This window comes from Nerophis lumbriciformis, linkage group LG16, assembly GCF_033978685.3.
Source record: "Nerophis lumbriciformis linkage group LG16, RoL_Nlum_v2.1, whole genome shotgun sequence".
Taxonomy (NCBI): domain Eukaryota; kingdom Metazoa; phylum Chordata; class Actinopteri; order Syngnathiformes; family Syngnathidae; genus Nerophis; species Nerophis lumbriciformis.
This window is the reverse complement of record NC_084563.2, coordinates 39,866,395-39,880,513: the sequence shown is the minus strand read 5'-3', so window position 1 is coordinate 39,880,513 and position 14,119 is coordinate 39,866,395. Positions and strand designations below refer to the sequence as shown.

General features: G+C 44.1%; 1 protein-coding gene across 4 annotated transcripts in view; it reads left to right on the top strand.

Annotated features, from left to right (window-relative positions):
• The window catches only part of LOC133617269 (scavenger receptor cysteine-rich type 1 protein M130-like), a 50,277-nt gene that overhangs the window by 754 nt on the left and 35,404 nt on the right, over positions 1–14,119 (top strand). For 3 of the 4 annotated variants that reach the window (XM_061977163.1, XM_061977161.1, XM_061977160.1), the window contains exon 2: positions 10,455–10,751. The exons of the other annotated variant lie outside the window; for it this stretch is intronic. In XM_061977163.1, coding sequence (XP_061833147.1) covers positions 10,455–10,751 — 297 coding nt within the window. The remainder of the gene's footprint in view (positions 1–10,454; positions 10,752–14,119) is intronic. 4 annotated transcript variants of the gene reach the window in all.

The window sequence follows — 14,119 nt, the reverse complement described above, 5'->3', positions numbered from 1 at the left end:
GTAGCGGCATTGTTATTATAGGAACTAACACAGAGGAACTATTTTTCTGGCATAGTGACAGAGCACCTTGCTCACAGCAGCTCAGGCTACTACCGAGTGGTAAGCAAATGCTAGCTAGGAGAGCTGCTCCATTGGCTTTAAGTTAAAGGTGCTGTTTGGACATACTTGCCAACCTTGAGACCTCCGATTTCAGGAGGTGGGGGGGTGGGGCAGGGGGCGTGGTTGGGGTTGTGGTTAAGAGGGGAGGAGTATATTTACAGCTAGAATTCACCAAGTCAGGTATTTCATATATATATATATATATATATATATATATATATATATATATATAATGTATATATATAAATAAATAAAAGAAATACTTGACTTTCAGTGAATTCTAGCTACATATATATATATATATATATATATATATATATATATATATATATTTATTTTATTTATTTATATATTTATATATATATATATATATATATATATATATATATATATATGTAAATAAAAGAAATACTTGAATTTCAGTGTTCATTTATTTACACATATACACACACATAACACTCATCTACTCATTGTTGAGTTAAAGGTTGAATTGTCCATCCTTGTTCTATTCTCTGTCACTATTTTTCTAACCATGCTGAACACCCTCTCTGATGATGCATTGCTGTGTGGCACGCACAAAAGTGCTTTCATCAAATGCACTAGAGTCTGGAATCTTCCATCTCTCCCTAGCATGGCCCAAAACCGGTCAATCTTTGCTTCCTGAGGAAGATCTTCACTGCCAAGCACTTGGTAGTCCACTACTTCTTCCCGGAGGCTATCCGGGTCCAATCGCAGCTGCGGCTTGGAACTTACAAGCGTATTTCTTCATCTTACTCGTCGTCGGCGTCGCCACGGCTGTATCTTCCTCGTTCTTCTGCTTCGTCTACTTGTTGTATGTGCAGTTGTGCACTGCACTCTCTAAAAGCCCTAGATGTTATTGTCACATATGCATGTACAGTAGATGGCAGTATTGTCCTGTTTAAGAGTGTCACAACATTGCTGTTTACGGCAGACAAACTGCTTTATGGTAGACAAAAACGTGACTGCTGTTGTTGTGTGGACGTTAATGAAACTGCCTAACAATAAACCCATATACGAAACCAAGAACTCGCCCTCGATCATTCTACAGTTATAACGTGATTGGGCAGGCCCGCTGTTTATATTGTGGGAAAGCGGACGTGAAAACAGGTCAGGTCCGCATGGAGCTGGAGGGGGCGTGGCCTCCAGCTCGGCCTGAATTTCGGGAGATTTTCGGGACAAAATTTGTCTTGGGAGGTTTTCAGGAGAGGCGCTGAATTTCGGGAGTCTCCCGGAAAATCCGGGAGGGTTGGCAAGTATGTGTTTGGAAGTACCATATTTTTCGGACTATAAGGCTGTCACGATTGGGTCGCATCTTACTGCGGGGTTCGTTCCCCCGGGATGCAGACAGACCATTCCGGACAGGACGGGCAGGTAGGAACATGATTTATTTGTCGAAATCAAACAAGTACCAAAAACGGAAAACAAGGCAGAAGAAAAACGTGCCAATCGCACTGGACGCTAAAGCTAACACTTGGCATAGACTAGAGATAAGGAATACTCACGTAACTGTGGCAAGAAGCAAACAATGAAGCCAGACTGAGCGTGGAGAGCAAGGTGAATAAATAGCTCTCTGATTAGTGGTTGACATCAGCTGAGCGTGCCGACCACTAACCACAGGCAGGTGAACCCAATTAATCCCCATGGAAACTAAAACAAACCCAGAGGTGCACAAACAGGAACTAAGGGAGTCCAAAACTAACAGAACATAACAAAATATGATCCGGGCCACGGATCATGACAAAGGCGCATTTATTATCCTTTCATTTCCTCAAAACTGGACAGTGCGCCTTATAACCCGGTGTGCCTAATGTACGGAATAATTTCGGTTGTGCTTACCGACCTCGAAGGTATTTCATTTGGTACATGGTGAAATGATAAGTGTGACCAGTGGATGGCAGTCACACATAAGTGATACATGTAGACTGCAATATGATGGCAGTCCCACATAAGAGATACATGTAGACTGGAATATGACTCAAGTAAATAACACCAAAATTGTATATGTTCCATTGAAAATATAGAAAATTACACACGGCACTCAAAAATCTATCAAAATGGTTTAGTACGACTTTGGTAAGCTATGAAGCAGCACCGCTTCATGGATTGTACTGTGCTTCAACATAAGAGTATTATTATGGTGTGTATAAGGTAAGACATATTTTCTGGCATTTTGTCTTGCAATATTATGCAAAACCAACATTTCTTACCTTCTGGCACCTGCTGATCTGTATTTGGGATCTGCATAAGTCCTGAAAATTTGCGCGCATCCGTCTTTGTAGTCCGTGTCGACTCCATAGTCGATAAGCTTCTTCTTTTTCTCTATCTTCTTGTTATGGGGCATTCATCCTCCGCTGTTGCCATTTCTAATATAAAGTAGTGTAAAACATGAAAGCGTTAAAACATACTGTTGTAGTGAGTTTACATTATTCACCCAAGGAGCAAGGGCTCTGGAACCCAGCTCTCTCGAGAGGGGCTGGACTCTATTCCACTCTGGCGTTGCACGCAGTGAGAGGCAACAGTTTGGGGTTTTTTCCCCACGACTCAAAGCCTGCAAAAGCTCAGAGTACCAACCCTTTTTGGATTCCCTTGAGGGAGTACTGGAGGGTGCTCCCTCAGGTGATTCCCTTGTTCTGCTGGGTGACTTCAACGCTCATATTGGCAATGACAGTGAAACCTGGAGAGGCGTGATTGGGAAGAATGGTCGCCCAGATCTGAACCTGAGTGGTTTTGTTATTGGACTTTTGTGCTTTTTACAGATTGTCCATAACAAACACAATGTTCAAACATAAGGGTGGCCATATGTGCACTTACCACCAGGACAGTTCAATGATCGACTTTGTAGTTGTGTCATCAGATTTGCGGTCTCATGTATTGGACAGACCTGGCAGGCCCAAACGCAATATGAGGGTCTGCTGGGAACGTCTAGCAGAGTCTCCTGTCTGAGACAATTTCAATTCCCACCTCCGGAAGAACTTTGAACATCATGAGGGAGGCGCTGGATATTGAGTCCGAATGGACCATGTTCCGTACCTCTATTGTCGGGGCGGCCGATTGGCACTGTGGCTGCAAGGTGGTTGGTGCCTGTTGTGGCTGTAATCCTAGGACCTGCTGGTGGACACCAGCGGTGAGGGATGCCGTCAAGCTGAAGAAAGAGTCCTATCGGGTCCTTTTTGCTCATGGGACTCCAGAGGCAGTGGACAGGTACCGACAGGCCAAGCGGTGTGCGGCTTCGGCGGTCGCGGAGGCAAAAACTCGGACATGGGAGGAGTTTGGGGAAGCAATGGAAAACCACTTCGAAGCGATTCTGGACCTTCAACCGCCGCCTCTGGAAGGGGAAGCAGTGCACTGTAAACACCGTTTATGGTGAGGATGGTGTGCTGCTGACCTTGCCTGTGGATGTTGTGGATCAGTGGAGGGAATACTTCAAAGACCTCCTGAATCCCACCAACACGTCTTCCTATGAGGAAGCAGTGCATGGGAAATGTGTGGGGGGCAATCCTATTTCTGGGACTGAGGTTGTTGAGACACCTCCGGATTGGCAGACCGGGGTGGTGGTTCCTCTCTTTGAGAAGGAGAACTGAAGGGTGTGTTCCAACTATCGTGGGATCACACTCCTCAGCCTTCCCGGTAAGGTCTATTCAGGTGTACTGGAGAGGTTACATCGGATAGTCGAACCTTGGATTCAAGAGGAGAAGTGTGGTTTTCATCCTGGTCGTGGAACTGTGGACCAGCTCTATACTCTCGGCAGGGTCCTTGAGGGTACATGGGACTTCGCCCAACCAGTCTCCATGTGCTTTGTGGACTTGGAGAAGGCATTTGACCGTGTCCCTCAGGAAGTCTTGTCGGGAGTGCTCACAGAGTATGGAGCATCGGACTGTCTGATTGTGGCGGTCCACTCCCTGTATGATCAGTGTCAGAGCTTGGTTCTCATTGCCGGCAGTAAGTCGGACCTGTTTTCAGTGAGGGTTGGACTCCGCCAGGCTGCCTTTTGTCACCGATTATGTTCATATCTTTTATGGACAGAATTTCTAGGCGCAGTCAGGGCGTTGAGGGGATCCAGTTTGGTGGATGCAGGATTAGGTCTCTGCTTTTTATTCAGTAATGCGGACACTGTATCGACTCGTTGTGGTAAAGAAGGAGCTGAGCCGGAAGGCAAAGCTCTCAATTTACTGGTCAATCTACGTTCCCATCCTCACATATGGTCATGAGCTTTGGGTTATGACCGCTGGAAGCTAGCGCTGCTGCTCCCTAGTTAGCTGGCAACTTGCTGCAGGCAACTCGCTAGTTACAGTATCTAAAATGCTAACATTAATGTAATAATATAGGCTAATTATGTATACATGTTTTTCTTTTAAACCTGCAAGGTACAGTGAGTAGGGTGGCCATGCCTAGGATCACAGTTATTTTGTATATAAAAACATTTGAACTTGTGGTAGACTGCGGAGGGAACGTAAAAATATATATCATAAAATGTCTAATCAACAGTGAGTATCCAATCACAAGTTGCAAAAACCCACAGAAGAGCCATAGAAAGCTACAGAAAACTCACCAGTACTCACAAAGAAGAAGAGCAACATGTTGATTAGTGTTGTGTTCACTACTGCATTGAGTTAACTATGTAGTTAGTTCAGTTACATTGTACAGCCTCTAGATGGCGTAGTGAGTCAGACGGAGGAGGTGCGGTGAGGTGAGGAGAGAAGAAGAATGTAATGTAGGTAAATACAGGTACGTGAATAAAGATGCTGACTGGAAAGTAACGCGTTCGTGTTGGTTACTACTACACACCCAACATAACAAGTGGCGACGAGGATAAAGAAATAAAAGAATGGCTTTACTCGGTTTACAACCGCCCTCTGCGTTCCTGGAGTGCCCGGGAGAGCCGAAGATTACGTTCGAGGATTGGAAGAAGCTATTCGACAACTTCTTGCTAGCAATCGGAGGTCAAGAATTTTCCGCGGAGAGGAAAAGAGCCCTGCTGATTCACTGTCTGGGAACAGAAGGACAAAGGTTGTACAATACCTTGCCGCTTACTGAGGATACCTACAATGGTAGTTTACTGGCTTTGCAAACATTCTTCACCCCAAAAGTCAACGTGGTCGCCGAGAGGTACCGTTTTCGGCAGCGCGCTCAAGCTATGGGTGAGTCAACGGATCACTATGTGGCAGCGCTGCGTGAGCTAGTGAAAACGTGCAATTTCAGTGCAATGGAAAATGAAATGATACGTGATCAGATAGTGGAGAAAACGTGTGTGCCTCGTATACGTGAAAGACTGTTGTTAGAACCCGAGCTAACTCTTGACAAGGCACTTACACTAGCCAGACGAATTGAAATTGCCGTTGCTGATGCAAAAACATTCACTGACAGTGGAACGAAGCTAGTCTCTGCAGTCGAAATAAGAAGGCAGGACACCCCAATGACAAGTATAAGCACAAAGGGGGAAAACGGAATGATGCCATTCAACAATGTTACAGATGTGGCTCTGCTGATCACCTTGCTAACGACCAGTCATGCCCAGCTAAAGAAGTTAAATGCAAAACATGTGGGAAGATAGGCCACTATTCCAGAGTGTGCAAATCCTCTGCTAAATCAGTCAATGAAGTGAGTTTGCCTGAAGTGACTGCCCTCAATGTTGGCAAGAAGACTGATATACAAGGAAAACTAATTGGAACTTTCACTCTGGCTACATCACCTACAAGTACACATACAAGTGACATGTTAGTTGACACAGGATCTGCTGTTTCAATACTACCCGAAAAACTGTACAGAGAAAACTTCAGCACAAGTAAACTTAGCCCACCTACAGTAAAACTGTTGACATACTCAAGACAGAACCTAAAAGTTTTTGGACGTCTTAAAGCGACAGTAACATACCAACAGAGAACTGCAACTGGATTTTTCAACATTGTAAAGTCCGGTACACCCCTCATTGGGCTAGATCTATGTGAAGACCTCAACATAGAGATTAAAGGAGGAAAGTTGGTGGAACCAACAGTGGATTGTGCCATGCTTTCACAGTTACCTAAACTCCCTGAAACTACAACCACGTTGTACATTGGACATGCTAAAGGTTTTGTACATAAGGTGCAGATACGCACAGATGTTAAACCAGTGCAACAAAAACTCAGACGCCTGCCGCTTTCAGTACGTGATACCGTCACGGCAGAGCTGAATGAACTGGAAAAGCAGGGAATCATAGAGGGAGTTGATTCATCCAAATGGGTTTCCCCTATTGTAGTCACTCGGAGGAAGAACGGGAAAATCCGCATGTGTGTGGATATGAGGGAACCTAACAAGGCAGTGGTCCCTGACAGCCATCCATTACCACTGATCGAGGACGTACTTGCTGAGCTGCGAGGGTCAAAGATGTACTCCACCTTGGATCTGAAAAGCGCATACCATCAACTGGAACTGCATGAGGAGAGCAGAAATCTCACTGCTTTCATTACACACGAAGGATTGTACAGATACCGCAGAGTTCCTTATGGACTAAGTTCAGCTCCTGCAGCATTCCAGAAAATGATGACAAAAATACTCAGTGGATTAAAGGGGGTTAAGTGTTACCTAGATGATGTCATAATCTATGGGCCCTCACAGGAAGAACATGACGCTAACCTGAAAGCTGTAATGAACCATATTCAGGAAGCGGGTCTGCAGCTCAACAAGGAAAAATGCCTCTTCAGTCAGACTACACTGACATTCCTGGGCCACAGACTCTCACCTGAAGGCTTACAGCCAAGCGATGGCCATGTAACTGCAATCCTGAATGCGCCTGCTCCTACCGATGCAGCTACCCTGCGCTCATTCCTGGGTTTAAGTGCATGGTATAGCAAATTTATACCTAACTACGCCAGCCTGGTAGAGCCAATGAGAGCTCTGTTGCGGAAGAATACAATTTTCAAGTGGAATGATGCAGCACAAAAGAGCTTTGATCAAGTCAAAAACATGGTTGTCAACAGCCCAGCACTGACACTGTTTGACCCAAACAAACCAACAGTGGTCTCAACTGACGCTTCTGATTATGGACTTGGAGCTGTTTTGACACAGGTGAATGAGGCAGGAGAGGAAGACACAATCGCTTTCGCCTCCCGTAGTTTATCAGATGCTGAAAGAAAGTACTCTATAGTTGAAAAAGAGGCTCTCGCATGCGTTTGGGCTGCTGAAAAGTGGCGTGTGTGGCTCTGGGGAAGGAAGTTCCTGTTACGCACTGACCATCAAGCTCTAACTACACTCCTGACTACCAAGGGAAATAATCGAGCTGGACTTCGGGTTGCCCAGAGCTGGAACACTGAACAGCGTCGCCGACTGCTTATCCAGACTACCACTTCCTGCGACAAACAAGGATTATACTGAGACCGTGGAGTCAGTCGCAACAATACTGGACAACATTCAAGCAGTCACTCAAGAGGACTTCAAAGCGGAGAGTAACTTGTGCCCTGTGCTGACCAAACTTCGCGCACAGCTACAAAAGCCTTGGCCAAGACAAAAAAAAGTGCTTGACCATGACCTACAGCCATACTACTTGATACGTGACGAACTGGCAATTTTGGATGACTGCGTGGTCAGAGGCACTCACCGTCTCGTGGTTCCAGGGTCACTACAGAAAAGGCTCATAGATATTGCACATGAGACTCATCAGGGTATTGTCAGAACAAAACAACGCATCAGAGAACTATACTGGTGGCCTAAAATGGACGCACAAGTTGAATCACTCATCAAAGACTGTACTACATGCAGACAAAATGACAAGTCAGTTACTACCTACAATTCCCCACTCCAACCTGTGCCTTTGCCTGATGCCGCATGGGAAAAAGTGTCAATTGACATCGTTGGTCCTTTTGAATCTGCACCAAGAGACTGCAGATATGCTGTAACGCTTGTGGACTACTTCAGTAAATGGCCGGAAGTAGCTTTTGTGGCACAGATTGATACTGCAACAATCATCCAGTTCCTCATAGCAACCTTTTCACGGGAAGGTAATCCAAAAGAGTTAGTGAGTGACAATGGTACTCAGTTCACATCAGCTGAATTCGAAAATTTCCTAAAACAAAGAGGAATTGTGCACCTGAAATCATCTCTATATTATCCCCGTGCAAATGGAGAAGTTGAGAGGTTCAACCGAGTGCTCAAAGACTGCCTGCAGACTGCTTCTATACAAGGGACACCCTGTAAGCCATTCACAAGGTCCTTTCTTATGGATTACAGAGCTACTCCACACTCAACCACTGGGGTGAGCCCCTCACAGCTGCTTCATGGAAGACAAATGAGAACAAAACTCCAAATCATGGATGTGACTCCTGTCCACGTAAATAAGAATGTGGTGCGTGAACGAGTTAAAAAGATACAGGAATACGCAAAACAGTACACAGACAGGAAGAGAAGTGCAAAGAAGACATCCTTCAACCCTGGTGATCAGGTCAGGATTCAGAAGCCATGGAAGGTAAAGAAAGGAGAACAAAAGTTCACAAAGCCAAGAACTGTGGTGCGGAAGAAAGGCCCATACACCTACCTGTTGGATGATGGTAGAGTCTGGAATACATCACACCTTTCTGTACTACCACAAGTGATCACTATGGACAATGACACTGTACAGACCGAACCTAAACAAGAGACAAATGTGAACAGTAGACCTGAGAGGTGTAGGCAACCGCCTAACTGGACTAAGGACTATGTCATGTACTAAAGAAGTTGCATAAACATGCAGGTTGCTGGTTGTTAAAGAAAATAAATAATGCATGCATGAAAAATGTTTAGTATGCAAATTTACATACGGTTAAATGCTGCTGTAATGGTTGATTGGTTGTCATTGTATTACTTCCAAAATAGTATAGGCATGGTGTTACTTGAATCCAATTTCAAAGCAATTGCAAGTTTTGTTATGAAGGAATTCACTTTTATTGAAAGGGGGAGATGTGTTCACTACTGCATTGAGTTAACCATATAGTTAGTTCAGTTACATTGTACAGCCTCTAGATGGCGTAGTGAGTCAGACGGAGGAGGTGCGGTGAGGTGAGGAGAGAAGAAGAATGTAATGTAGGTAAATACAGGTACGTGAATAAAGATGCTGACTGGAAAGTAACGCGTTCGTGTTGGTTACTACTACACACCCAACATAACAATTAGTTGGCAGATATATATTTGCAAGGCCGTTTTCAAGAAGGATACTTAAGAGAAACTACATCTCGTGAGACGAGGTCGGCCGACACCTAAAGCTATCCCGGCAGTGAAACGGTTTGCCCGCGACATTCACACGAATCAAACGACTACGAACAGTACCACTGGCTTATACGGCGTCGAATGGTTCTACAAGTTGTGAGTTCGAATATTTTATTTCTTAATTTTTTCATGTTTCTTTTGTTTCATACAATTTTTTTGATTTTGACAGTACTACGTAAGATGTGTTTTAATTGCTGAAGCGGGTTTATTGATTGACCGAAAGGACAAGATCACAGGTACAAGCGGCCGAAATGAGTTTCCTCCGCCGGGTGGCGGGTCTCTCCCTTAGAGATAGGGTGAGAAGCTCTGTCATCCGGGGGGAGCTCAAAGTATAGCCGCTGCTCCTCCACATCGAGAGGAGCCAGATGAGGTGGTTCGGGCATCTGGTCAGGATGCCACCCGAGCGTCTCCCTAGGGAGGTGTTTAGGGCACGTCCGACCGGTAGGAGGCCACGGGGAAGACCCAGGACAGGTTGGGAAGACTATGTCTCCCGGCTGGCCTGGGAACGCCTCGGGAGGAGGAGCTGGACGAAGTGGCTGGGGGAGAGGGAAGTCTGGGCTTCCCTGCTTAGGCTGCTGCCCCCGCGACCCGACCTCGGATAAGCGGAAGAAGATGGATGGATGGGTTTATTGATTGTTAAATGCGCCGAAAAATATGCTGTTTTGTACACTGTTGCAGGGATTCAATTGCCAGTAGTGTGCAGGTGGGTTTCTGTATAGTATCTCCAGCCATGTCCATGTGGTGACATAAATTACGGTATTTTGAGAGGTAAAGTCGGACTAAGTAGGACATCACTGAAGGCATAGTTGAGAAACGCATGGCCCGCCACTGCCTTCAGGGATAATCATACATTCAAATGATACTTTTACAATTAGCTGCAGCCGCTGATCTGTCAGCGGGGGGACCAAAAATAGATGAAATATCAGCCAGAGGAGATTGACTTTAGTGAGCGGCGTTGAAAGGCATTAATCGGCAATGATTGATGACATACTTTTCACAAAAATCAGCCAATACTCATCGGTCAATCGATCGGCACATCTCTACATTTACATTTGAAAAATAAGGGAGATGTTTCGGAAAAAAAAGGGAAATGTGTGCCAGTGACTCTTTTTTGCAATCAGATCGTCAGGATTTCCAACTGGTGGGCGGAGACAGCAGATGCAATGGTATTGTGGAGGGGAAGGACAAGGGAGAGTGGAGGCCACTGGAAGACCAATGGAGGCTCTGGAAAACAGAACACTCTGCTCAGCTGTGCACACATCTGGGCTGTGGAAGTGTTATTTCAATGAAAAGACATTATCTACCCAGAAGGAAGCCTGTGTGGGCGCTGGACCATCGTTGTGAAGACAGCGGCCGATCAATTTGCACTTCATGGACACCTTCCACATCAGAGAGTCTGATGACTGTGGCTTGTTCAGGTAATAATACATTTGACTTTGGACTTTCAGAGGTTCCACGTTGTATCCATCCATTCATTTTCTACCGCTTGTCCCTTTTGGGGTCGCGGGTCCACTGTATGTATATACTGTATAATAGAGGTGCCGAGAAAATCGCTTCATATCAAATAGTCAAGAATCAATTAAAAAAAAAAAATAAGGCTATATCTGTGTTTACTTGATGCACGTTCACACCAGCAACCAAATTAGCTTTTGTAAGATGTAACCTGACATGACCTGTTACTGTTCTATTTTTGTCTTTTATTAACCACTTGTTGCTAGGTGTACTGATTGGACACACAGGTTTCTGTTTATTGATTAGTGTCCCTACCTGCTACCGCCACTAATCACTCCACTTCATTTACCCAAAACCCGTCCCATACTGCGAGTCCTTGCGTGGTTTTTGTTGGCCACGGGCAACTGTTTACGTTAGTTCTAGCCCTGTCCTATTATAACTATTCATGTTTGTCAGTCTACGTTTAGCTTTGCCTTGGGTATCTGGTGCGTCTTCAAGCGTCACGCTGTTTCTTTCTGTATGATGCAGACGAGCAGTGCTAGCCAAGTTGATTATTTTTGATCCGTTGCTTCTTCTTTTCAGCACTGTCCTTCACAATCACTTTCTTTCTGCCAATGCTTGAAAAAACAATAATATGTTGGCCTCTATCCATCCATCCATTTTCTACCGCTTGTCCCTTTCGGGGTCGCGGGCGGTGCCGCAGCCTATCTCAGCTGCATTCGGGCGGAAGGCGGGGTACACCACATTATCGCAGGGCCAACACAGATAGACAACATTCACCCTCACATTCACCAACTAGGGCCAATTTAGTGTTGCCAATCAACCTATCCCCAGGTGCATGTCTTTGGAGGTGGGAGGAAGACGGAGTACCCGGAGGGAACTCACGCAGTCACGGGGAGAACATACAAACTCCACACAGAACGAGCTACAATAATTCCCATTCTCAAACAGGTCAACATCTCATGCCTAAATGATTACAGACCTGTAGCATTCACCTCCATACCAGGCTGATAATGAAATGTATTAAAAAGGCAATACTACCATCACTCCATCCATATCAGTTCGCATACCGGTAGAACCGATCGACCGAAGACACCATCACTATGGTACTCCATAGACTCTTGAAACATCTTGAGCTTAGGAACACTTACGCAAGACTGCTCTTTGTCGACTTTAGTGCAGCATTTAGTACAATAAGGCCAAACAGACTCAGATCTTCACAACCTTGGTCTGAACGCCATCCTCTGTAAATGGATTTTGGATTTTCTAACTAATCGCACACAGTACGTGAAAATAGGCGAGCCCATTTCTGCCATGCTCACTATCAATACCGGTGGCCCACAGGGCTGTGTGCTAAGCCCTGTGCTCTTCACCCTCCTCACACATGACTGCATAGCCTCTTCAGCATCAAACCTCACTGTCAAATATGCCGACGACACCACGGTGCTTGGGCTCATCAGCAACAACAATGAGACAGCATACAGTGCAGAGGTGCAACAGCTGGCTTAACACTGACAACACTAACAAAACCAAATAATTAATTGTAGAATTTCGCAGAAAAAGGCAGAAAACCACCCTCCACTTTTAATAAATAACGAGGTCGAAGAAAGGGTCAAACAATTCAAATTTTTAGGGGTGAATATAACAGAATATCTATGTTGGGACATTTTCAGTTCAGTTCAGTTCAGTTTCGGTTTATTTCGAACATGCTTACGATACAATGTAATGCATCACACATTTCCAGTTGTTTCATTAAAGCACGTCCGAAAAGGAGTAAGAAGAAGCAGAGTTTATTTAATCCTACCCCTTTTCATACCATAACAATTTTATCCAATTTCCTTGTTCTCTGTAACAGAACAGTGAACAAATTAATAATAGATAAATAACCTACCATAGGAAGCAAATAAATATTAAATACATAAATAATCTTTGTCTTAAAAAAATAAAATAAAAAGGGTTCAAGATGTTCATCATAATTCTTGTTCTGTGTACTTTGTGAACACTCGTAGTTGGAACAGTCTCTTAAACTGAATCATATTGGTGCTTTGTTTGATTTCTTTGGTTAATCCATTCGATAGTTTAATTCCACATACTGATATGCTAAAGGTTTTAAGTGTTGTACGAGCATACACATGTTTTAAATTTGATTTCCCTCTAAGGTTATATATACATTAACACTCCTTCTACAGTCGGAAAGGCCCAACAACATGTTTTCTTTCTAAGGAAACTAAAATGTGCAAACATTCTGCAAAAATCTATGGTTTTTAATAGGGATGTCCGATAATGGCTTTTTTGCCGATATCCGATATTCCGATATTGTCCAACTCTTAATTACCATACCGATATCAACAGATACCGATAAATACAGTCGTGGAAATATTATGCCTAATTTGGACTACCAGGTATGGTGAAGATAAGGTCCTTTTTTAAAAAATGAATAAAATAAAATAAGATAAATAAATTAAAAACATTTTCTTGAATAAAAAAGAAAGTAAAACAATATAAAAACAGTTACATAGAAACGAGTAATTAATGAAAATGAGTGAAATTAACTGTTAAAGGTTAATTTTAGTGGACCAGCAGCACGCACAATCATGTGTGCTTACGGACTGTATCCCTTGCAGACTGTATTGATATATATTGATATATAATGTAAGAACCAGAATATTAATGAGTGTAAATGTGGGGAGGTGCACTAATTGTAAGCGTATTTTGTGTTTTTTATGTTGATTTAATAAATAAAAAATTTTTTTTAAAAGCGATACCGATAATAAAAAAAACGATACAGATAATTTCCGATATTACATTTTAAAGCATTTATCGGACGATAATATTGGCAGGCCGATATTATCGGACATCTCTAGTTCTTAATGTGGTTTGCTAGCTGCACTCAAGCGAACCAACAGGCCCTCCAGCGAGTGGTTAAAACGGCAGGGAAATTTTCAGGGACAATACTCCCAGAGATGAGTGCCATGGACACAGCTCGCTGCCTAAAGCGAGTACGCAACATCCTGAAGGACAGACGCTACCCGGCACATGGCCTCTTCAACCTGCTACCCTCTGGAAGGAGGTATAGATCTATTTGTGCCAGGACCACCAGAATGTCTCACAGTCTGTATCCCCAGGTTGTGAGACTGCTAAATGAACAGCCTGCCCCTTTACTGCCCCCGACCATCTTAATACCCCACTCTTCACCATCTCAATAACTGTGCCCTGGACACTGCATTGCTGCAACATCAACGTAACACCCATCAGACATCTGACTGTTCCCACCCCCATCTTATCGCGATCTTCTTTCCAATGCTAATGAAAACTATTGTCAACCTGCACATTA